General features: G+C 39.9%; 1 protein-coding gene across 9 annotated transcripts in view; it reads left to right on the forward strand.

Moving 5' to 3' along the window:
- The window catches only part of RIPOR2 (RHO family interacting cell polarization regulator 2), a 497105-nt gene that overhangs the window by 395955 nt on the left and 76398 nt on the right, over window positions 1-24752 (forward strand). For 5 of the 9 annotated variants that reach the window (XM_085605982.1, XM_085605988.1, XM_085605984.1 and 2 more), the window contains 3 exons: window positions 1048-1216; window positions 15195-15330; window positions 23227-23289. In XM_085605982.1, the coding sequence (XP_085462108.1) occupies window positions 1048-1216; window positions 15195-15330; window positions 23227-23289 (368 nt within the window). Of the gene's footprint in view, window positions 1-231; window positions 321-1047; window positions 1217-15194; window positions 15331-23226; window positions 23290-24752 lie in introns of all 9 variants that reach the window. The other 4 variants (XM_085605983.1, XM_085605989.1, XM_085605987.1 and 1 more) reach the window with 3 other exon arrangements.

The raw sequence follows: 24752 nt of genomic DNA on the forward strand, positions 1-24752 counted from the left end.
TGCACACCGTGTTCAAGGAAGAGAGAGTCTTGATTTCAATTTATTATCCATACATTATGGACGGCATCACTCGGAGTGAATCTGGTATATCTCTTTAAGGAATGGGCCATATTTTGTAAAAGCTAACAGTGGAAACCCCTTTCACAGGAACTCTTCCTTGACATGTTTGGACCTGGTTTTGGTGCAGTTACTAATGTCTTTTGTGTTTTTTCCTCTGTCTTTTCTCTCCAGCCCAGTGAGTCTATGCAGTGGATTAAGAGTGTCAATAACAATAACAGAGTGGCAGATTTAAGCAGCATGGTGCATGTTTCCTTTGGAATGTAAGAGGGATGAGTGGTATTTTGTTCCATGTTTTATGTCCCAGCTGGTCTAACGTCATTGTCATTCATCGTCGTTCTGTGTGATTGTCACCTGTCACTCATGCTAAATAACACCTCTTCCTTGTTAACCTCTTGGTGTATTTTTTACTAACAAACTATATGAAATAATTCCTCAAAGAGTAAAAGTATAAAAGCCCAGAATTCCATTGATACCTCGCTTGAGTATTTAAGAAAGCTTCTTAAAAGCAGACCTTCATAGAGAGAATTCTGAAAACAATACTGTAGGGCAAACATAATAATAATAATTATAATTATAACAATAATGAATAACAATAACATCCTCTACTGCTTAGACCCCTCACATAATGTCTTAATAGATAAGCTAACTCACAGGCTCTAACATCACATACATCACCCCTTTCATGCAAAACTGTAGAATGATTTATTTTCTAAGTTATTGATGACAATGATCTATCTATTTCACTAGCAAATGTGTCATCATGCACATCGGCAAATTCTTGGGCATCCATAAAAATCTGTTTTTTAACCGTGAAAGTTATACTATTGGGAAAATAATGAAAGAAAACATTACATAGAGGACATTGCAAAATTTCAAAACTTTCTTGTGGGAGCTCTTCCTATATAATGTATTGCATATGCTTTTTATGTATATAATTTTAAAAGCTAAAACTGCAAGTTATCTAATTGTTTTGTTTTATTTTGGCAGCTATAAATCAGAACACCCAGATGCCAGAGGGCACCTTAGTGAGGCCCTGACAGAGGACACAGGAGTTGGCACGAGTGTCGCTGGGAGTCCCTTACCTTTAACCACAGGCAATGAAAGTCTTGACATTACCCTGATTCGGCACCTGCAGTACTGCACCCAACTAATTCAGGTATGATTGACCAAAATCTAAAGGTTGCAAAGTTTAACATGCTCGAAAATGTATTCCAGTGGAGCAAACTGAACTTTCCAGATCTATACCTCTTATAAAAGAGGCAATAGAAAAAAACACAGGCTTTGGCCAAAATCTTTTTTTTGTGTTCCTGATTGTTTAAGCAGGAAAATGGTGCCTGGTTTTGTGGCCAGGCACACTCTAGTTGATATATGTGTAAATTTATTAAGAGCTTTTGTAGACCCCTGGCAGGAGCAGCTCAGCCTTTAATCATAACCGCTCTAGAATCTGGTTCACAGAACACTACGGATAGCATAGTAAACATGTACATGCCAAACCAGGAGAGCAAAGCATTAAATAACCAATACACAACACATCTCTCTTCCCAAACATGGAACACAAACATTTAAGAAAGACAGAAACAGAATCTAACCATGTGAATATTGTATTAACTTAGCAAACATCTAAATACAATTTATGAACAATAAATCATCTTACGATTTCTTGGGTTTTCTTCTAACACAAAATTGGGTTTCAATCACCTCACTTACTCCAGAATCTATGGGAATTAGAGCACCTCTGTCCCAAATCCTATGTTTCGGTTTATGACACATTGGTACCTTTCTCACATTCCATCACTTTCCATCTTCCTGAATAACCATATTACTATTAGCTTCACACACCTCCTTGGGGCTTGATCATTTCTAATTACCCTTCCTGTGATTACCTCCAACACAGACTCTCGCCCAATCTTCTTTGTTAAACCACCTTTAATCCTTCCTCTTTTTATCATTCTGCCTCTGTGCATATCGATCTTTATATTCATCCACCCTGCCATCCAAAACTTGCCTATCCACCACAGCTTGTGATGTCCTCTTCATTCAAGCAGGAACCGCAGTGGTGCATGACACCCTTCCCTTTAGTAAAAAGAATGGGATCTTCCCAGAAGTTGAGTGCTGTATGGTTCTATTACTCCATAACATATTCTTCACTTCTTGTTTCCAATTCAATCCCCCACACAGGCTAATTAGTACACTCACCCAACACACAAATGAACCTTCCCACGAACCTTCCCACCAAACCATTCTCACTGGAGTGATAAATTGCAGTTTTGTGATGCTTTTTGCCTTCCTTTATGAGAGAGGACTAAAACTCCTTAGAAACAACCTTTGGCCTGTTATCATAAAACAACCACCTCATGACATCCTTCTCATTTAAAAGTTTCCAACTACATTGAGAGCTCTGACCTCTTTCAGAAAAGCCACTTCAGGCCATTTAGAAAATTAATCCATTAACACAATAGCATACTTGCCATCAAGACAAAGACAGTCAAATAGACCACACATATTAATGGCCACTTTCCCTGATGACCTTTTTTTTAAATGCCATAGTGAAATAGGTATTTCCGACAACATATCAGGTTTGTCGCTACTTGTGCAATGTACACAATCCTGTACAAACCTCCTGATCCCTTTGTCCATACTGGACCGCCATAAATCAATGCATGCTTTTCTTTTCATAACTGACTTCCCACATTGTACTACATGCAACAAAGTCGTCAACTGTTGGTTCAGGCTGACTGGGATGACCAGTCTGTCACATCTTCTGATAATACCATCCAGCACTGACAATTCCTTCCAAACTGTTAACTCACTTAAACTTTCCCTCTTGTTATAAGTCAAGAGCAACCAACACGGTAATTTGTCTATTAACATTTGTGGTGTATTTTCCTCTAACAATGCTTTCTTCCATTCGTCCTCCCATATAGCTCCCTAGCAAGACGGTTTTACCTCAGACAATAGCCATTCTTCATCTTCTACGAATGTATCATTACACAAAGGCAAACTTGACAAACAATCAGCATTGATGTTCTTGGTTCCTTGAGCATACTTGATGGTGAATATAAATTCTTGCAGTCGATACAGACATTTGGTTATGCATGGTGTCACTTTAGGGGACCCTTTTGTGCTAATAAATCAATCAAAGGTCTATGGTCCATTCTTATTCAAAATTAGTTCCCTAAAAATATTTCCTAAAGTATTGCACACTTCACCAAAATTCTAAAGCCTCTTTCTCAATGGTGGAGTACGTGCTTTCTGCTCCCATCAATGAGCGTGGCAAAAACACCATCACTTTTTTACGAACTTCTGACATCTGTATCAGTACAGCTCCTAGACCATACACACTTGCATCAGTAACAACAATGGTTCTGTCATTGGGATCAAAAGGCTTCGGCACTACAGCTTCAGCAATTGATTTCCTCACCATTTCAAAAGCTTGTTGACAAGCAGTGGTCCATTGATACTTTACACTCTTCTTCATTAAGGAGCGTAAAACATGTACTTTGTCAGAAAAGTGCTCAATGAACTTTGAGTCGTACACTCCGCTAGCCCCAAAAAGATCGTAGCGGCTCCTTGTTGTTAGGTAAGGGTACCTTCCAATAGCTTCCACTAATTTCAACTTGGGCCTCACCACTTGCCTTGACAATTTTCAACTCCAATGGTAAGCCCAGCCATCTCTAACTTCTCCAATACCCATTCCAAAGCCATATCATGTTGTTTTTAGTCGCATCCCACACAAGTATGTCATCTTGGAAAATCAACACTTTGGACAAACCACGTAACACCCCTTGAATTATTCTTTGAAAAATGGAGGACCCCAAAGGGAACCCAAATGGCATCCACATAAATTGGTATGCACCTTCAGTGGTAATGAAAGATGTTAAATGTTTTGAGTCTGGATTTAGCGCACTTGATGGTATGCGCTAGGTAAATCTAAGGTGGAAAAACAGCTAGCCCTTCTTACATTCATCAATATTTTGTTAATGTGGGGAACAGGATGACGATCAACCGCTATGTTATCATTCAAGTCCCTAAGGTCCACACACATGCGCATCTTCCCATTTGCCTTCTTGGCTTAAATAATCAGACTGTGCCACTATTAAGATTCTTTAGTCTCAATAACACCTGACTTACTCAAACAATCTAGCTCATCACTTAGGTGACCTTGTGCGGCTAACTGGGCATTGCGAATTTTATACATTTTGGCATGACTCTTTTTTTAAAACAATATTATTCGATTTTTGCAAACATCCTAGTATTTTGACAAATAATTTAGGAAATTACAAACTTTATTTTCCACCTCATTTTCTGTAGTAACACCTGATCAGGAAGGTTGTGATCCAGAACAATACCAGTGCAAGTTGTTCCTTCCATCCTAACAAGCTTTTGCCTCATTCCACAACATACATCCTTCCAGAAGCCTTTCTGCTTTTGTACACTAACTCAACTTTGAAATAGCAAATAACTGGCAAATTGATCCCACCATAGCTTTCTGGGTCCACATCAGTTATAATTAACTCACAATCGCTCAGACCTTCTGTAGGAAACTGGCTCTTTATATAGCATACCAAAAGAAGGTATGCTGTGTAAAGAGTCCAGGTATCCCTTATGAGTGGACAAGGGCTTGCTCTTGCAATCCCAAGTTGCTCTATCTAGTGAAGTATGGTCCAGCAGCCTTAGGCTTATCAGAGAGGAGTGTTAGTCATTTGTTGCACACAGACATCCAATAAATAATGCACACACTCAAAAAGGAGATTCACACCAATTTAGAAAAATAACAGGTAGTTTTATATTTATTTTGAACCCAAGAACTTCGTAATCAGGTAAGTACTTTTTCGTAATAGACCTTTTACAATTATAGCACTGTTAACCAACAGTGCGTTTTTATGCGTAATGCTTTCCTATGGGAAAACAAACATTTACTGCATACAAATACTTGCAATGCGTTTCCGTGGGACCCCTTTCATTCATGAGGTGGTAGAGGGACAAAGACCAAAATTCCACCAGCAGATCAGTTGTATCTTCCCTGGTGAGTCCAGGTGTAGAGGTTCTGAACGGGTTGGTATCCTTCTACGCTACATGGTAGAAGGTAAAGGGTGGGCACCTGGAAATGGGCTGCCGAATGGGGGTCTTGAGGGTCCTGGGAGCACGGGGGAGCAGTTCCTTGTCCCAGGCCGGGAGGATTAGTTTCAGAGTGTTTTTAGTGGTCTGGCTCTCGTGCGTCAAGGCACTCATGGTTGGCAGTCAGGACCAGCAAGGAGTTTAAAAACGGGACAGCTTGGCCACTCACAGTGCTGGCCTCTGCAGTGCTGACATCCATCGTCCCTGATGTCATTGGAGTCCGAACTGGACTTTCAACAAGCGTTGGTTGCAGCAAGAGTCCGGTACCCCGAGTATTGGTGCAGGAGGGGTCGCGGAGTTCTTGGCATCTTCAGGTTTGGCAGAAAGACGGATCTGACCTCCTTGAGTGCACTGACCTTCTCCTGGGTGGCTACTACTTGGTGGACCCAGTGGACAGCAGCTTCTTTAAACCGGACATTATGGTCAGACGCTGCAGGGGAGTAGCTCCTCTACTCCAAGGGAGATGCTGGCTGTTGGGTGAAGTGCTGGCAACCCTCCAGGGCTTGTGATGGATACACAGATGCAGGATGAGTTGGGTCGTTGCAATTGTCGAGTCTCTGTGCTGCAGGCATTGTTTGGCACAGAAAATCCACAGCAGTCTTCAGTTTTTGCAGGAGTCGGCTCTTCAGTGTTCTCTTGTTCAGTGGAAACTGAAGTTCTGGATTCAGGGAGCTCACTAAATACAAAATTTACGGGTGTTAGGGAAGTGGAGAGTAGTAGCCAATCGGCTACCTACCCTTGGGGTCACTATGCCCCATATATAATCACTTCCTGTTGGAAGTGGGCATATCCCTGTTCCAGTTTTCTAAGTCCTACCATCACCAAGATGGCAGAATTTTCCTAGAGTTGGGCACATATCAGGCAGCTCACCTTAGGGGTGTTACTGTGTGTGCTCCATGCCTACTTCACATATTAATTTCCCACCTATCCTGGTGCCAAATGGGTCTCTAGGCAGGGGTGGCATCTCCCAGGTCTGAGGGATGCTGGGGTCACATACCAAAGACGCATGGCTTTGAAGCCTCCAGCCTTGATATGCCGATTGCTAGGCATCCTGTTTGGAAAAGGTGTAAACACCTCCTGCAAGAGCAGGCATTGTTCCTGACCTCTGAGAGCAGAGCCCTCACCTCCTAAGGGGTCAGAAATGCGTCTCTAGTGGCAGGCTGGACTAGACAAGTCAGCAATCGCACTAGTGTCCTAGTAGTTATCAGGGTATCTAAGGTACCCCCTGGGTGCATGCATTAATAAATCCATGAATGGAATCAGTGTGGGTTTAATAATACAAGATGTTCACTTGTAATGTCCAAGATCCTACTTGGACATCACAGGGGCATATCTGCTCCTGCAGATATGTCCTCACATGTTATATAATGCACACTGCCTTAGGGCTCTAAGGCCTTCCGTAAGTTAAACATGCATATATTGCATGCAGTGTCTGCAGGCATGGCAGACATGAGTTGTGACATGCAGTGTCTTCTCTTTTGTCTGTACCATGTGGCGCAGCCTGCAATGGCAGTCTGCATGTGTATGGTGGGGGGGTCCCTTAGGGTGGCACAATACATGCTGCAGCCCTGAGGGACACTCTTTAGTGCCCATGTCCTAGGTACCATGGGTATCATTTACCAGAGACTTACAACAGTGCAAAAGATATTGCCAATTGGGGACAAAACTGCACGGTTTTAGGAAAAGAGATCTGGCTCTGTGGACCTGGATAGCAGGAACCCAGTGCACTTCTGTCAAAATTGCATCAATTACCAAGCAAAAAGTGGGGTAACCATGATAAAAAGGTGCACTTTCCTACACCTTCCCACACAGATCTGCCAACTAATGTACAGGGAGAGCACAAATCCGCCCACATGAGGACTTCTCCTCCAGTCACTTTAAGTATGCATTTGGGTGGGCGATAAGCCTCACGCTGAGCATTCCCCTCACAATCTTGGTTCTCCACTCTACACATCACCAAAACGTCTACCACATTTGTAACATTGTTTTTTTTGTAACACCTTGTATCTCTACTGATGCCGAACCGTTACCTACTGTTGCTTTGTCCTTTTTGGGAGCAGGAGTTTGCAGAGCTCTATCATCTTTGCATCATCCTATTCTGACTTTCCTTTGTTGTGGCTATTGTTAAAGCTCCTTAACATAACAGGAAGCATTTTCCGTCCTGCACGCAATGCTAATAGTTTTCTCTAAAGAAGGATCTTTTAATCAACTTCTCTTAAATTGTCATGTTGCTTCTCTGTTAATAATTTGATCTCTAATGATCTCCTCATGTAGATCCCTAAACTTGCAAGAACCTGCTAATGTTCTCAATACCGCCACATATTGCTGTACGGTGTCCCCCGGGAATTGAGCACATGAGAAAAACTTGTACCTCTTCACCACAAACACCTAAATTGAGTTTCGAAATTTCAGGTTTCCTCTTAGCTAAATACATCAGCACCCACAGCCTCCAGGTAAGTTTCAAAAGACTCCCTTCAACCCTCCCAAGCCAGTCCCTTGCAAAAACATGAGGGGAACTGATATAGCTTGAACAGACATGTCTTTGGGTTCTAAATCAAATAGGGTTTTCACTGTCATTTTAATGGAAAACAATAAACATAGTCACTGTTGTCAATTCACAGATAGCAACAGATAATATGAGATGTAGCTAAGGTGTTTGGATTTATTGTCTACGTTTTGCCAGGTGAGACATCTTTCATACTTCCTGAGAGGCTTTATAATCCCAAAATTGACATACACTGTGTAGACCAACTCATTAGATTTCTCCTTGGTAATAGTTTTGCTTTCAGTAGAATATATTGGCAGGCACCTCTTGAGATAATACTCAGCGCAATCCACTCCCCTTTTTTATGCTCTTGTGGAAAAGCCTTTCATTTTCACAATTCAATCAACTAAAATTTGTAGGGTAGGCTACTGAAAAACATTTTTGTCAATCTTAAACGAGGTTTCAACTTATAGCACGTAGGAGTAGAACCATCGGCCAATCAGCAGTCATTATGTTGTAAATCCTACACTTTAATATTGCCTCAACACATTGCATTAGTTTGCCTGCTTCACAGTCAGTGGCAAAACTCCTGCTGCACACGACACAGTACACAGAATGCAGAGATTAACTATTCTTTGTTCCTTACTTCAAAATGTGGGAATGAAGACACACACCCACCGTACACGAAGCGGAGCAGTGCGAAGAATGATAACACGAGCCTACAGGCATGGTAAGCGCAGCCGAAGCGGCTTCTTTCTTGACACTGCACAATAATCAGCTTGTGGTTAAATAGAGGCTCTTGCGTGGCTCTCACTGCCCGAGCTCAAGAATATCAAAGAGGTAGTTTGCTGCCTCAATACCCATCACGCAGTGCCGCGTGCATAAAAGGTATGCAGCACAAAATAAAAATTACATAAAGGCTCTTCTCGTCTTGCTTGCCAACTCGGGAACAGCTGCCGTCACATCAAAGGCTGGCACATCAGAGTGAAACCAATGATTGATAACATCTGTCTGTCATCACCGAATGACAATTATTCACACACATGAAAATCTGCAGGGGCCAGTACAACAACTACTCATAAATAATAGGCCCCATGGGCAGCTTCATTTTATGCCATCCTTGTTGCCAGTTTTGTGAAGAGGCACACTCTAGTTGATATACTTGTAGATTTATTAAGAGCTTAAGACAGGAGATACTTGCAACCCTTGGCAGGAACAGCTCAGACTCTTATCATAACAGTTCCTGAATTTTTTTCGTAGAACACTAAGGATTGCATAGCAAACAAGCACATGCTAAACCGCGAGAGCAAACCATTAAATAACCAATACACAACACCTGGTGCATGAATTAACACATGAATAATTATTGTTTGGGTGATTCCCATGGCAAACTAGACCGGCAAAGCCACACTCTGAAGAGCAATCTGCACATTCATAACTCAACAGTTGACTTGGGAAGTGCAGCCAGAAGAGTGACATAAACATTGCCCAGGAACCAGCCTCAGATGTTTTCTGAATCTCCTCTCCACCAAAGCCTATTCTTATTCATGGCATTCTTTGAAAACCACTCCTGAGGTGCTACTGAAATGTTGAGTGCACAGTTTCTGTAAACTGAATGAATAGCCACAAGTTGTGAGCTACTCCTTTGCAGAGGGCTCCGCCCTAAGGCTGAATGCTGCCTTTTAATCTAATAAGGCAGCACAAACAGTATTATAGCAGCGCCCAATTGTGATGCCAAAAGTGTTCAGTGGTGCTAAGGTAGGCGTAATTTGCCACTTCAAAGCATGCACACTTCCGTGTGCTTTATATAATCCTCCTTGTTCTTATGGAACACTGTGGATCAAATTCACAAACTGCACTTTTGAGTAATTTTACAGTTTTTACGTATTTTACTACTTTTAAATTATTTAAAATAGCTAAAAATATAAAAAATATAAATGTATGTTACATTTTTTTTTTAAAGTACACATTTATTAACTATAGAATATTTAATAACCTATTTAGGTTATCAAGTATTTGTAATTCAGTGTTATAATTAAATACCTATGTACTATTTTTTATATATTTTTTAATTAATTTATATTTATTTATATTTTGAACAATTTTAAATAGCTTGATTACACTTAACATTAATTCCTTTGTTTTTAAGGGCCATATGTATGAACACATTTCCCCATAGACACAGAATGGGTAAACCCCTTTGATACATCTGGCCCTAAGTCCCTTCCTCTCTTATTTTCTATGGCAGGGTGTTGCAGTATCAGTGGTTGGCCATGAGTTGTGCCGTACTTGCCACAAAAGTGTTATGTTACTGCAAAAGTGTAAGTTACTCCAAAAGTACAGTTTGTAAAAACTGAAAAGTAGTAAACTTACTCAAGTATAAACTTACTGAAAAGGATGTTGCCTTTTTGAATCAGGCCCTACGTTTATGGAAAATACCTCTCCTTTTCTTCCCTCAGTACCTCAATTCTAAAGTACCTCAATGCCCTTGATTTTTTTGTGTGACCCAAAGGAGTAATTGAAAAGTCTCACACCTTGTTGCTGTCAGGCCAATAGTTTTCTTAAGAGTAGGGGGATATTGTGTTCCTCTGCACTCCTATGACATCCATGATCTCCGTTTTATAATAGGTCACAGGTTGTTCGCAGCACTGGAGGGTGTTGAGGTTACTTCATGAAAATTATAAATCTGTCCAGGCTCTGCCTCGCGACAGAACACTCAAATACGTGGCTACGTTTTCACTCCAGCTGAAGAACCTACTGCTGCTGCCCTCCTCCATGAGGCATAACAACTAGTATTAAGTGTCCTTCCTTGAACTTTCACTGTTGCACAGTGTTGCTGTCATGGCAGAGGATGTATGCACACTTAATGGAGCTTCTGCAGGTACCTCCTCATTTTATCCCCAACTGCACCCCTTGGCAGAGGTCCCTGCTCCAGCTGCATGAAGCACTGTCTTTGTTGGAGCCTCAGAGAACCTCATCACAAGCAGACCTGAAGATTTTGTTTTCACAACCACAGACATGCAGGATAGTAATGTGAAGCAATCACTACTATTGCATTTTGCTGTTGAAGGAATGTTAAGGATATTCAGTTTTTTTCCCACCATCTGTAAAGCAGTTGGCTTTAGTGCTGGAAAGTGGCATTAACTGTGTAATTCTGGCCCAATGAAGCATTGGCTTTGAGTGTTTAAATTTTTGGCAAGAGAAGCATGGAGAAAATAAAATTGATGCCTGAATAATGCTCGCCTGTACCATTTTGCAGCAAATATATTTTTCTGGCATGGCGAGCAAAGTCCTTGACATCTTTGTTCAGAACATTTAATCAGCAAAATTGCGTGAGACGAGCTTTGAAACTTCCTAGAAAGGGAGGATAGTAAATAATTGGTCTAAGATAATGTACATTATTAAATTGAAGAATCAAAGGCAGTTTTGGAGACTTGCAATACGGAGTGTGGTTAATTAGATCCATAACAAGGATATTTTGTTACAGAGAGTATTTGGAAAAAATATGCTACTATATTGTATGTTATTAGGAATCATGAGGCTACAACAGCACCAAATAGTGAGCAGTTAGTTGCTTCCTCTAAAATATTTATGTATGATTATTTAGTAGATTATTAAGAAATTGAATTAATAACGCAAAAGGCATGTTAAAAGGAATAGGTAGTCCATCAAAAAGTTTTCAAGATAGTAGTTAATGTCCTACTTTAAAACACATGTATTATTGGTGATTTTGGATGTTTTCATTTTAATTCCAGGGTGTGCAAAGGATACGCTGTGTCGGTTATTGATAACTGATGTGTCATGTAGCAACATTTTCGCAACAATAATAAAAAATCGATTGATGGTTTGGATGAAAGTGTCAAATAATTTATAGAAGACTCAGGGTTCAGGAGGGGATTGCTCTGTTCACAGTGCACTGATCAAGATGTCTTTTTAGGTATTTGTGAAGGGTGGCTGGCCAATGTATTGTGATTTTGCAGGTTTTCTAACGCCTTTTTATTGGCCTCGTTTATGGGCTAAATATGACAAGGAGAAACATTTTGGTTAATAATTATTATTAGCCAATTGTGTTTGAATAAATTGTCCTCCCCCCATTCTTGTGCTCGAGAAAGGATGACTTTCATGGGCAGGATACAGGAAGAGTTAATGGTATGTGTCAGTAAGCTACGATTGTGCCATTGCACCAGAATCATTTAATATTATATAAGTGCTCTCTCAGAAAAAACGTAGGGCTGGATTTTCCCACTGAGGCTACGGTAAAATCAAATAAATCTCATTTTATGCTGAAGGTTTGGTATTAATGGACCATGTATAAGTGTTCATCAGCATAACTTGACCGTGGTGCCTGAATATTCATTATTACATTAATTAGTGAATCAAGAGAAAGCACAAGTTAAGGCTTACAGAAAAAGTAAAACAAAGTATGTATGTTACTTGAAGCAGAGTAAGTTGTATGTGGCAAAGAAGTGCAATTAATTATGTCTGATTTTTTTTTTTAACCATATTTTTTAAACTATAAAAACAGACTGGAGAATTTAGTGAATTTATCTTCAAGCTCGATGTACGGGCCGATATTTTACTTTCTGCTGATCTTAAGCATTGGGTGTGGGAGAAATATCCGTGAGAACAGAAGAAAGTCAAATGACTACAAGAAGCAGATCACTGCAACAAAAGTGTGCGACCACTGGGTCTGCAGTCAGACCCTACATAGCAAGTTGGACTTTCCCTTCAAGAGACAGTGCAATCTGAAGTGGTAGGTCATAGGGGAGACTCTCCGCGTGGCTGCTTGTTGTGAGTAGTTGCAAGTAAATACCAACTGCTAAACCAAGTGATAACAAATATTGACACTAAACAGGTTCCTTTCCCCCGATAGCTGAACCCCAATCACTGTTCTTTTGTTGAAGGGGGGGACAACTTCTACCAGTAAACTATCCGCGAGTTCTGGGATCCTTTAGCTGTTGTTGCAGTCAATATCTGAAAATATGCTGTAACAAGCAATAATTGTGGGCAAGCACAGCCAAGTGGCATTCCAGGCTAGCACTGAAGGGAGTGGCTTTGTTTTTCCTTGACTGTGACCCCAGAGATTTACTGCTTACCCCCTGTACAAGACCTCAATGAGAGGTACCAAGACCTGAACTGAAACTTCCCGCAACAGCTTGATGCAAAGCCCAAGAACTAGACATACACTACAGGCAGAGGGGAACCAAAGAAAGTGGATACCACATGATTTGTGCAAATGGTAAAACAAACCCTTATGTGTATTCCCCCAAAGTATTGTTTCAATGATATCGAGCTACCATAATATAGGGAGAAAATACTGAAGAGCATAGTATTGGCATATAGGTAAGTATAGGTTTATTTTACTTAACTCCACATATAAGTACTGTGATTTTATGCATATCTTCAAGCTATGTAGATGTGGAGTTAAAAATGATAAATCTGTACATACCTATACACACTTAATTCTTATTTTCATCCTCAATGTTTTGCTCACAATATTATGGTATCACCAAGGGCATAGTGCAGCACCCGCTACACCAGCCTAATCGAGGGGTGCCGGGGACAGATTACTTTTTTTAATGGCACTGGCTTGCAGGTCCTCGCAAGACAGGAGACACTAATAAATACTGAAATAATAAATTACTGTGGCAGAACTGTGGAATGGGGGAAAGAAAGGAAAGAGGCCGATGAATCTTAAAATGGTGACTGAAAGAAAGAGAAGATTTTATTTGGCAGGGAAAAAATAAGTTGGAGGCAAATGAATTTAGACAATTGGAAGGAATACAAGAGGAATTCAAATTAGTGAAAAGAAAAGATAAAAGAAAGTAGATGGAACGAAGGTGAAAAGAAAGTTGGAAAGAAGGACAGAAAGGGAAAAATAAAACGGAAAAGGAAAGCTTGAACAGTTGCAAGAAGTAAGAGGGAAACCAGAACAATAGAATGAAATAAAGGAAAGATGAAATGAGAGATGGATAGAAGGGCAATAGAAAGAGGAGAACGAAAGATTGAACAAATAGAAGGAATGCAAAAAGAAAGGAGGAGGGAAATAAGGTGATCAGTGTATTTAAGAGGAAGTTAAGAAGCAAGGAAGAAACAAGAAAAGAATTTTAAAAAATGGGAAGAGGGGAGGAAAGAAAAAGTGAAAGGAAATAAAATAAGGGTATAAATAAGGAAAGAATGAAGGAAAGAGGAACAGATGGAACAAAACAAGAATGATCGAAGCAATGAAAATGGAAAGAGGAGAAGAAAAGAGAATGGAAAAAGGAGGAAAGAAGGAAAAATGGACAGTAGGAAAAAAAGATCGCAAGAAAAAGGAAATAATGATGAAAGAAAGGCGTTAATACTGTTAAATATGCAGATTTTCAGACACATTCTTTAAAAGCATGCTATAAAATGCATAATTCTTCTGAGGGAACAATTCCCACTGGGTTTCTTCATAGAAAAGGTCGCAATTGCTCACTTTGCTCGAACATTTCATTCCAAGTTGCTCAAAGTGGGGGTATTTTATTGTTCTGTCTACTCCCTTGGATATCACGATATTTTAAAAACCTACTTTGACTTCAAACCCATTTTCTTTCTACACAGAGCATGCTACAACAGCATGATCAGTCCATAGAACCAATATAATAGGTCAGTCGTACAGTACCTCTCCTTCGAAGGCCAGCCTGGGACTACTCTGAAAAGCAACCCGGGGTAGCATAACAAAAGTATGACTAGGTTTAGTTTCTTCCTTCTACATGACTGACAACCACTATTCCGATTGTATATCTTTTCCATACGTTCTGATGACCAATTATCAACAAAACTCTACTAATAGTTGACTGTAGCCAAGAATTGTTTCCCAGCTACCTCCACTAAAGAGTGAGGACATGTAATCATCCCTGTAATACCCATTACAGTGTTCCATCAAAGATAGGCTACAACTAGTGCACCACCCAACAATCATTCTTCATCTAACCGGGAGCATTCATTTTTCCCAAATGAAATGGGGATGAGATGTGGCCTAATGGCCATAGCTACCAACTTGGACGCTACGGAACCACGATCAAGTTCTGGAGATGATTCAACATCCTGCGTTTCTGGGCAAATCACTTAATCTCCATGTGCCTAAACAAAAAACATAATGATCTGGCCTTGTGTAATGTAATCGGGTGATCATTTAGATCTTTCTGATGCCCTTAGGCTAACGTCAGGCTTTATAAAACTGAAGAACATAGTTAGTACTGCTTCACCACAAATATTTATGTATGTAGTATTTGGACATCACACAATCTCGAAAGGCAGCAGAGTGCTGTACAGGGTCAAAGGCAAAAATACAGTCAGTAAGTGATTGCCAGACAGCATGACATGCATGTAAAATACTTTTTCTATCTGCCTTACTTAGAAAGTCATTACACGTCGTGATATCTCTACGAATGTGTGAACTAATTGCATAATTATTTGTTTCTTTTCTCAGCACTTTCTGCTATGTATAGTTTTGAAAATATTGTAGCTGTGAACCAGGTAACCAACTCCCCTTTTCTTTTCTCAGCAAATTATGCAGTCTAGCAAAACACTCTTCGTTCTGAGGGAATACCTGGATAAACTTGCCAAGCAAAGTCTAGTGTTGCAAAAACTTGCAGAGATCAGCACAGAGCATTTGGGAAATCTTAGCTCACTCACTGAAGGTAAGGGTGCAAGGCTAACGGAGATGTCTCAGACCTGATGATTTACCAGAGTAGAGGCCACACATCTTCCTAATAGTCAATATAATGTACTTGCTCTTCTTCCTCCTGTGGTGTTTAGGTACTTGAAATGTCAAATATTTTGATTTAATCTCAACATCATTACATGTGGTGCATTAACTAATTTAAGCTTGAGAAACATGTATCTGCTCTTTGTTTATCCGCACTTTCCTCCTTGCAATGTTGTTTAGTGGGGTTGACGGTTTGGTAAATTTAGCGCCACTGGCTTGTAAATGTTGAAAAACATAGGGTCTTCTGCTACTAGTTTAGTGCAGAAAAGAAGCTAATGTATAAAATAATGTGTTGTTGATGTGCTATAATGTGTGTATGGAAATGTATGCAAATAGTTACTTACTGCAACTGCCATGTGATTAGCTTTCAGTGTAGTATAGTGTCGGATTCAGTGAAGGTTTAAACAGTTAAAGTCCAAATGCCTGCCCGCACAAGTTAGTTACCTTGTGAGTTCCCACTCTAGTAAGGAAATCAATAAAGTCCTTGTCGCTGGTGAAGACAAAGTTGCATTAGCAAAAAAGACCCACTGCTGGATGACACTGAGCACTTATTTTGCACCGGTACCTCAAAAATATTTCAGCTTGAACTACTCAAGAACCATTAAGTAACAATTCCTGAAATATCTTTTGATGCGGTTTCCATGCACCCAACACCTTTCGCACTGGCAAAGAGACTCCGCAAAGACGACCTGCCACTTATGCGGCACGACCACAGAAGAGCTGCTGCACCTGCAAAGAGCTTCTGGCTGAACGGAGGCAGCTGCTAAAAGATTATTTCAACCAAAGAGCGATTCACACATGGAGACAGGCCATGTTGGCCTGTTGTGCCCTTGCAGACCCATGGCTGAACTGCCTACTGGTACGATTCCTCACACTGGTAGCCAAGAAGATGCCAGAAAGTGACTTTGTTTGATTTTGACCAAGTCCCTTTGGAGCTGCACCTGTGTATTTTACTGACCCTACCAATGATAGGAGCTGTGACTCTAGTTGCAGGGTAGGTCTCCCTGCACCCTGCTTGTGGGGAGCAAACCCTAAGGGCCGGTTGCCAGACACAATTTCGACTTGAATTGGCAACGCATGTATGGAGTACTGAACAAATTCTCAGAATGATCTCTACTATAAATCCTTTGGCCAACCAATCTTGCTCCTAGGTGGCATAATCAATGGGGGCCTTTTTTTAATGTCACATGGCCGGCACTTCTGCACACTGCACGTAGTTAAAGTTCTACGTCTGTTTCATTATTCTGAAAGGTTTCTATGGACTGCTTTTAAGGCCAAGCAATGTTTTTCTACTTGTAAAAAAAATGAAAAACCACAGCACCTCTTGTAAAGTTTTTATGCATCGTTTTTATTGCTATGCAACGGTCAATCAAACTTGCTCCTATGGAGCGTCGTCAACACCTACTTGCTACCTCTGCTTTTCATGTGTTTTCCCTTTGCGTTAGTTTACCAATTTATGCCATTTTCATCTTTTCAAATGCACCTCAAAAATGTTTTATTAAATGATGCAAATATAATTTTAATTTAACAAGATTTCAACGTGAGTCAATTGACCTAAGTTTTGAATTTATATTTTGACAATAAACCTACAGCCCAGAGATGTGTGCCAGTTTTTACAAAGCTAATACAGTCGAGATGTATTCATTTTGTAATTAAAGTATAATGCCAGTAGAAAACCGCATGGTAATATGTTACAAACAAGAAGAAAAATATGAAATACATCAAAAATGTGTGCCATGTTGTTTTTCTTGGTGATCTAACGCTTTTGTTTCAAAGGCCAATTATATTTTTCTTACATTATGATGTTCTAAATCAGATTTTACCTATCCTCTTTTTCAAAGGTGTTCTGTCTGATTTCTTTAAGTGTCATGAACGTGCCTCTCAGTGATACACTCAATGAATAGTTTGTAAATTATACAGTTGTGTGGACTCTAAGAAGTGTTTTTTTATCAGGAAGTTGAAAATGGGCGATTCCAACAAACTCATGCAAAGTACAAAATGAATGCCACACGGAACTCCAGCTAAGTTCGGAATTAAACATAGCTTGGAGAGATTAAAAAAGGACCTAATTCTTATAACAATAAGTACTTCAATAGTAATTCTTCTTCCTATTACAAGAAGTGTTTACATGGTAGTTTTATATTTCACACAAACAAGTGCATTGGTTGAAGCAGAGAAGATTTCCTAGCATAGTATTAAGGAATGGTGGTCTTATATTTTAATAAAGGCCATCACTATAATCTTTGATGAATAATGTTTTGCATAAGAAAAAGCCATTCAAAGGCAGAAATCAACTTTAGAAAAATCAGTTTTGGCCCCACTCCAAAAGAGACAGTCTAGCCTGAAATGAAATGCCAAAGCACCTCTGCAAAGTTAGTCAAGACATGCAGACATGTTTCAGCCTTGTTTTATTGGCATAGCTTATGCTGAACATTTATCATGTGTATCCTGAGCATTTGAAACTGACTTTCTTAAATATCTAAGCGTGTTAAAACATAATACATATAATGCAATGTAATAGTTAAATATTAATGCTACTCACTGTGCTGACAGCATTGCCCTTAATCACTTGATTTCACAGATAGAGAATTATCCTTTTCCATGATGGCCAATTAAGCTAACCTTATTGCATAATTTGGTGATGTCTTGCCTCATGATTCCAGTAGGTCTGGCATATATTGAGAAGCAGAACAAGCCAACCATAGTCATGCTGTTCAGCTACAATCACCCTGTATTTAGAGCCGGTGCTTGCAGGTGGGGTCCGGAACTTATTTTACCTGTCATGCTTTGTGTCAAAGCACGAGGGTGAAAAGACACACAAGGGAAAAAAGAAGGAGGAGGACAAAGACGGAAATAAATGTGACAAAAGGACATAGGAAGAACCTGCAAGTGTTAGATAAAGAGACAGGGAGTGTCTGCTGGTGGAATAAAGAGGCACGAGATGGAATCAAGAGTATGCAGTCTTAGTATTCGGCACCCTGACCTTCAATAACAGCGGCTGCAGGTTTCAAAGCAAACTTTGGGGCACAGCACTTATTCTTTTATGAATTAAGAACTACAACAGTCTTCTTAACTAAACTTTGTCTAAGGAGGAACCTATTCAAAATAATGGAACCTCATATTATTGAAGTCCGAGAGACCTGTAAAAATGGTTCAACATAGAACTCTGGGTGTCCTAATGAACAAATTCCCAGTAAGGAAAGACTCAAAGCACAGCCACTATAAGAGAGCTTCTAAATCCTCATTAACAATTAGAGAAAAGTTAAGTTCAGGAACTTGCAAAGACAGAAGTGGCAAGTGACGAAAGAACAATCAGAACTGCCTCTATTGTGAATTAACTTGTTAGAAGAAGGTGGAAATGGTTAGCTACATGCAAAGATCAGGTAAGCCATAAACTTTACAATTCTATTAACTGATTCAGGTGATTTGATAGGAATAAGGCACTCACAGAAAGACCACACACAATCCCAAAATTCAGTTTTTTCAATTGCGGTGCTCTTAGAGGGGGAAGATACACCCAACTCCCCTAAACCCAATCAAAGGATTGGCAAACAAAATATATCACTTGCGTGTGCCTCAAAGTGATATATTTCATAAATTTAAAAAATCCAAGATTTTTCCGAGGGATATTGAAAGAATGAGCCTTTAGGAGCAGCTTGTAAATATATCATGCTAACAGCTACAATCAAATTAGTGAGGATCTTCTGTCACCTTGTAGCACGCACAATTATCAAATGCGGGTTACTGGCGCTTTTCTGAAAATGAGCTTGTGGTTCTTGGTTTAGAGCACAATTTGGTAGCCTGTCTGCAGCTGTATATGTAACAGTCTATTCAACATAAATCATGGTGACCCCCGGACACTCAAGAAAATGTCTGGGCCGTTTCTAGAGTCCTGCTTATGGTGTTAATTTTTGGGGGGGGAAACTGATTGTCCATAAAAAAAATATATAACCCCCCCCCCCCCCCCCCCCCCCCCCAAGAGTTACTTAACAGAAAAGCATTGTGGTGGAACAGGGTCTGTATTGACCGCTAAAGAGAGCATAAGACTATTAACCATTTTTATCTTCTCTAACCAATATAAGTAGTGTTACATGACAGATATATGGCGTGCTCTTTTATTGTTTTCTATTGTACATCTTATCAACACATTTATAATACTGTGTTTTTATTACATTTTACAGTGATATGCATTTTCTGCCTTACCTTTCCGTCTACATAAATGTATTCTCTTTAAAGCCTAGATGGAAAAACTCAGTCTAGGAACAGTGCCCATTTTAAAACAGTGAATGCATGAATTGATTAGATTATACTAATGTATTTTGCCATTATATCATTCTATCCTTGAAGATTTTTTATGGTTTATAAAGATCAAACTATAAAAGAATTAGTTGCTCTAATTTGGTAATGGCACTTAATTATATATGCTTACGTTATGGGCCAGCCTTCCCTGCTAGAGAAGTCCGTGTTCGTTAAAAGGATAATAAAATATCCCTCGGCAGAAACATCAGCCTTATTTTACACATCCGTTTCCTGAAAGAATGCACAAAGTAAATGTACTTTCTTACTGTTAGTATCCTTTTTAAGCTAGAGCTACAGCACAAAACTAGTACAGAATTCATATCCTTTATGTGTAGGCTAGTAGTACGAGATGTGTAGAAATACTTCTTGAGCTACCAAGACTGTGGTTGACCGCATTCATCCAACAGAGAGGACTATTGCAACAAGTTGAGGCAGGATTCTGAATAAGGCACTTCCAAGTATACATTTCTGTGAGAGTAAAACCGCTTACAAAGATTTCAAATACAAAGAAAACAAGATTGGTGAGGATTAGTTTTAGATCTTTGAACGTTATTGTGTATGATGAGCTCAACCGCTAAGCTTTAATGTTGGCTGGATGGTTCAAGCAGACTGAGGTGCTATCGTTTTACTGGCGGGAAGCGAGGGCTTTCTGCCATGTCCCTGACACTCACTGATCAGCATTCAAAGGACAATGGCAGCCTTGTCCGTCAGCAGTCAGTTGTTCAACAATTCCAAAATGAAATACTCACCAAACAAACACATTGTAACTGGAGCAGTATAACCGTCACTGCTTGTTAATGGCTTTGAAAGTGCTTGATTTTACTGCAAATGGAATATTAAAACATCATGGGTTGGAAATCTCTTAGTGGCTTACTAAAGTCTAGAATATGGAGGGCCTTTAAAAAAGAGCTACCACCATGGCAACTTTGTTTGAAGTGGATCAGAGAACCTACAGAATCAGTTGTGTCTATGATGTTTTAAAATAATAATCATGGTCTCCAAGTCAGGAACATAGGATTGTTCAGTAATGCTGCTGTGAATCAAACAAACATCTTGCGATCTCTGAGAGATGTGATGATGCGATATGATATGATATTTTATGATATGAATCTCTTGTATACCACCAATAGGTCACAGCAGTGGTAGTCCAAAGGCTGGGTCCAAACTGCGGTGGTGTGGAGAGCAAAAAACCCAATAAATTTTACCCAGATCTGTGACTGGGGGTGAATGTTTGACAATATTCAGCATTCCATCCATCAGCTTTTTCTGTTGTTGGGGTTCAAAGTTATAAAAATATCAGTAAAACAACATTAAATAACAGCCATTAGTAAAATCCTGTCCCAATGATAGCTTTTGGAGATTGAATCTTACTAAAGTTTCACATGCTGTGCATAATCTTGTCTTTTAGCTCTTAGTCTCTAAACGGGCACTTGGAAAGTGAAGGAGAGGATATTGATGTTCATGGGGAGAGCATTACATGCTCCCTACATGCTTTGTTAGAACCTTGGCAGTGGCCAGGGACCGGGGCCGGCTGCAGTACTGCCCATTAATATAGCAGGTTTACCAGTTGTCTGTTCCAGCTGTTAAAATCAGGACCAGTGTACCCGCACCTAGTCCGCATCATGCTGATCTCATTCCACACGGAAATTCTGAGTGGTACAGTTCACAATCTGGGCATTAGACAGGACTTGGTATTATTTGGTATTACTTTTTATGCACTGCTTAATTTTAGATGGATACATTTAGGTTTGGCTTCTGTATAGCAACCATTTTGCGTGGATAGACTGGCAGAAAATATTTTTTTTGCCTGCCACTGGTTCACGGTGATACCAGGTGTAGGGCTTTTTTGCATCTCCTGCCCAAGGATCTCAAAAGATGCAATGAATAATATTGGACTACATGCACGTTGGTGTCAAGAAGACAGATATCATCTGTAGATGTGTCCAAAGAGGCAGCCCAGCCTGAAACTGTTTCCGTCCTTGAAATGGAGCATTCCAGTTTTAATATGGGTGAGTCTTCTGAAGCAATGTAATTAGGAAGAAGATGACGCTGGTGCATTTGAAAATGCACCCTTAAACTGACACCCTGATCGCGCTGTAGTTGTAATAGTGGAAAAAAACTCGACGCTGAACTTAAGTTGACCTCAAAGTTGAACTCGTTCTCGACCTGAAGTTGAACCGGATGTTTCTTCGATGCCGAAGCCTGCAAGTTGAAAACTGCCAAAATTCAACACCAGCAAAGCCTCCTTGTAAATAAAGACGCCGAATCATCAGGGTTGTAAAATTGACTTGGAAAATAAATTAACCGTCGAGACTGGTAGTACAGGGTCTACTACTGAACAGGGAGGGAGATGAAAGGGCAAGTCATGACATAGCCCACTTGCTCACCTGCCAAACTTGAATGCTTCAGTGGGTCACACACACCCTTTTAATGCACACAAGGATCCACAGAAAAGAACAGATGATTGTAAAGGACTTGGAAGAACTACAGAGTGCACGTCCAATGCTATACTTTTTCTTGTCCTCTCCCCCGCATCACTGTGTGGTTTGTTGTTAAGTCATTATGCTTGGTTTCCTCATCGGTCCACCAAAAATGGCGCCCAAAAATTCCATGGAAAATGTTTCTTCTCTACAAAGCAGCTACAGCCCTATGGTCAGAGGGCACCTGAGCTTGCACACGACGTCTGGTGTTTAGGTGCTTTTGAAAATCAACTGCTTCCTATATCTCGCTATGTGTACAGTAGTTATTACCGGGATGAGGAATGCGTTTTTTAAAGGAACCTGACATAACATACCATTATGTTTGTACTTTATTCCAGGCTTGATTGAAAGTATAGTAGCCAGATATCTGCAGGTATCTCTGGAAGTGTATCAATCTGAGGGCGTGTGTATAACACATTCATCATCCTGCACACATCTGTCCATCCATAACAATGAGTGCCTTCATGTGTGCAGCGTGTGCATGGGTTTGTGTGTGTACATCTGTGCCTGTTTGTCTCTGGGCCCACAAATATGTGTTCGTAAGCATGTCAATCTACATTCTTTGAACATTTTTCTACAGTCCAAATGCACCTAAAAAACAATTGCCGAATAGTAGTGTGTTACGACTGAAACATTGTGAAACTGCTGCATGCAAGAGAAGATATATTAAGGACGGGTGTTAACTGAAAGTGAAGGGAAAGGAAATTAGAGGAGATCCTTGAGGAAGAAATCGGAATTAGTTCTGTGAGACTGAAAAAGGTGTGTTTTCAGAAGTTTCCTGAGCCTCAGATGGATTCTTAGCAGGGTGGAAAGATCGTTCCATTGGTTGCTTCTAGCACCTATGAAAGTTTATTTCAGTGAGAAAGACGTTTTGGAATTTGTGGTTTTGAGCTACTGTCTTTAATGCTGAGGCACCATTGTCATTCTGAGGTAGTCAGCAGTATTCCCAGGCTAGGTAAATTTGGTTAGAAGCCTGTGTGGTTCACTTGGAAGAGGAGAGATGTAGTCATTTTTTTTTACTTGTGAATACAAGTTGTTCTGTATTGTAGAAACCACCTTTGAGCGGGGCAAGATAGGACCGGAATCAACTACCCAAGACGGTATTTTCAAAGGTAATTTAAGATATGATTATTGCATTTGCAGCTGTTTTAAAACATAGTAAGGTGTTTGCTTTTCTTTAGTGCGTTTAGGAAGTAGTTTGCTGATTGGAACATCTTATTGATGTGAGGGGATAGAAACATACATGAATGCCTTTGTCTTTTTACTTACCTGCACGACTGTACAGACATATTTCTGTCCCTGTGCCTGTGCAGATAAATGTCTGTACCCGCAATTGGGTATCGGTATGTCTGTTAAGCTGCTTTAACGTGGATTGCTGTAGGTGGGCTGCTTTGGGTTTCATGTGTGTATCTGTGTGGAGTGTGTATTCCATTGGTCCTCAGTGTGTATGTTGGTATACACCTGGGCAATATAAAGCCAACTTCATGTGCTTTCTTACTGGTGTTTAGGGAGATATTTTCTCTGAAATTCTACAGAGGAAGCAAAAACTTCCTCACAAGACCAACCGTTTTCGTGATGCAAAATATTCTATACTGTGAGGCACAATTGTCCTCAATATCTACAGTCTTCATCATCAGAATTAACAGAAAAGCTCCTGTTTAATTTCATTTTTTAAATCGTTAGAATTGTATTCAGATGTTTCATCAGGAAAGGGCGGATAATTAAAGAAGCTGTTTGATGTCATTTGTTAATCTGACACTCGAGGAAATGCGGTAGGTCTACCAAATAAAACCGTTTAGTTCTTGTGGCATCTGAAGTGTTAAACGCCGTTTAATTACGCTGCATTAAAGGCGCTTGTGGGAATTGTGTTACAATCTTTCATAAATAATATACTAAATCATTTTAGCTCCAGACACAGCGCCTGCTTTTTCCATATGGCCGGGAATTTCTTTAAAAAGTTAGTGGTGATTTTAAGTAAACTTTATGAAAACAACAATCTTCGGTCACAGGGTACTACTTTGTTTTTCTTATATTTTACATGCTTATATGACACGTGGTCCAACATTGGTACATACTTGCAGCTTTGTTTGGTATGTTCTTTCCCCAAATTTTTGAAAATTCCCGTGCAGACCGGAGTTAGTTTGTGAGTGATATTAAGCAATGTGACCATATCTGTTGTTGAGAATTAGATGATTAATCAATATTTCTTTAAGGGTCTCCAACCTTTTGTGTAATAAAAGCTACTTATGTTAATCGAAAATCATCACGAGCTACCAATAGTAATAGTGACATCAGCCGAGATTACATTAGTGATAAACATGTCCAGGATTAGCAGCAGAAATCACCTCAGTGCATCAGGACAGTTGCCAGCAGTAATGTAAACAAGCATTTACAATGCAATGGTCTCGGCATTGTTAAAGTTAGAGCTATTGGCATTGCTCATGACATTCTTTCCGTTTATGTTTTTTTATGTAAAACATTTAAAGAAACGGCATTGTTATTTACAACGTCAATAGCTTAATCACTCTCAAATGCGAGACGCATTGCATTTGCACCCACACAGAGCCACACACAA

Source organism: Triturus cristatus, chromosome 5_1 (assembly GCF_964204655.1).
Source record: "Triturus cristatus chromosome 5_1, aTriCri1.1, whole genome shotgun sequence".
NCBI classification, from domain to species: Eukaryota; Metazoa; Chordata; class Amphibia; order Caudata; family Salamandridae; genus Triturus; species Triturus cristatus.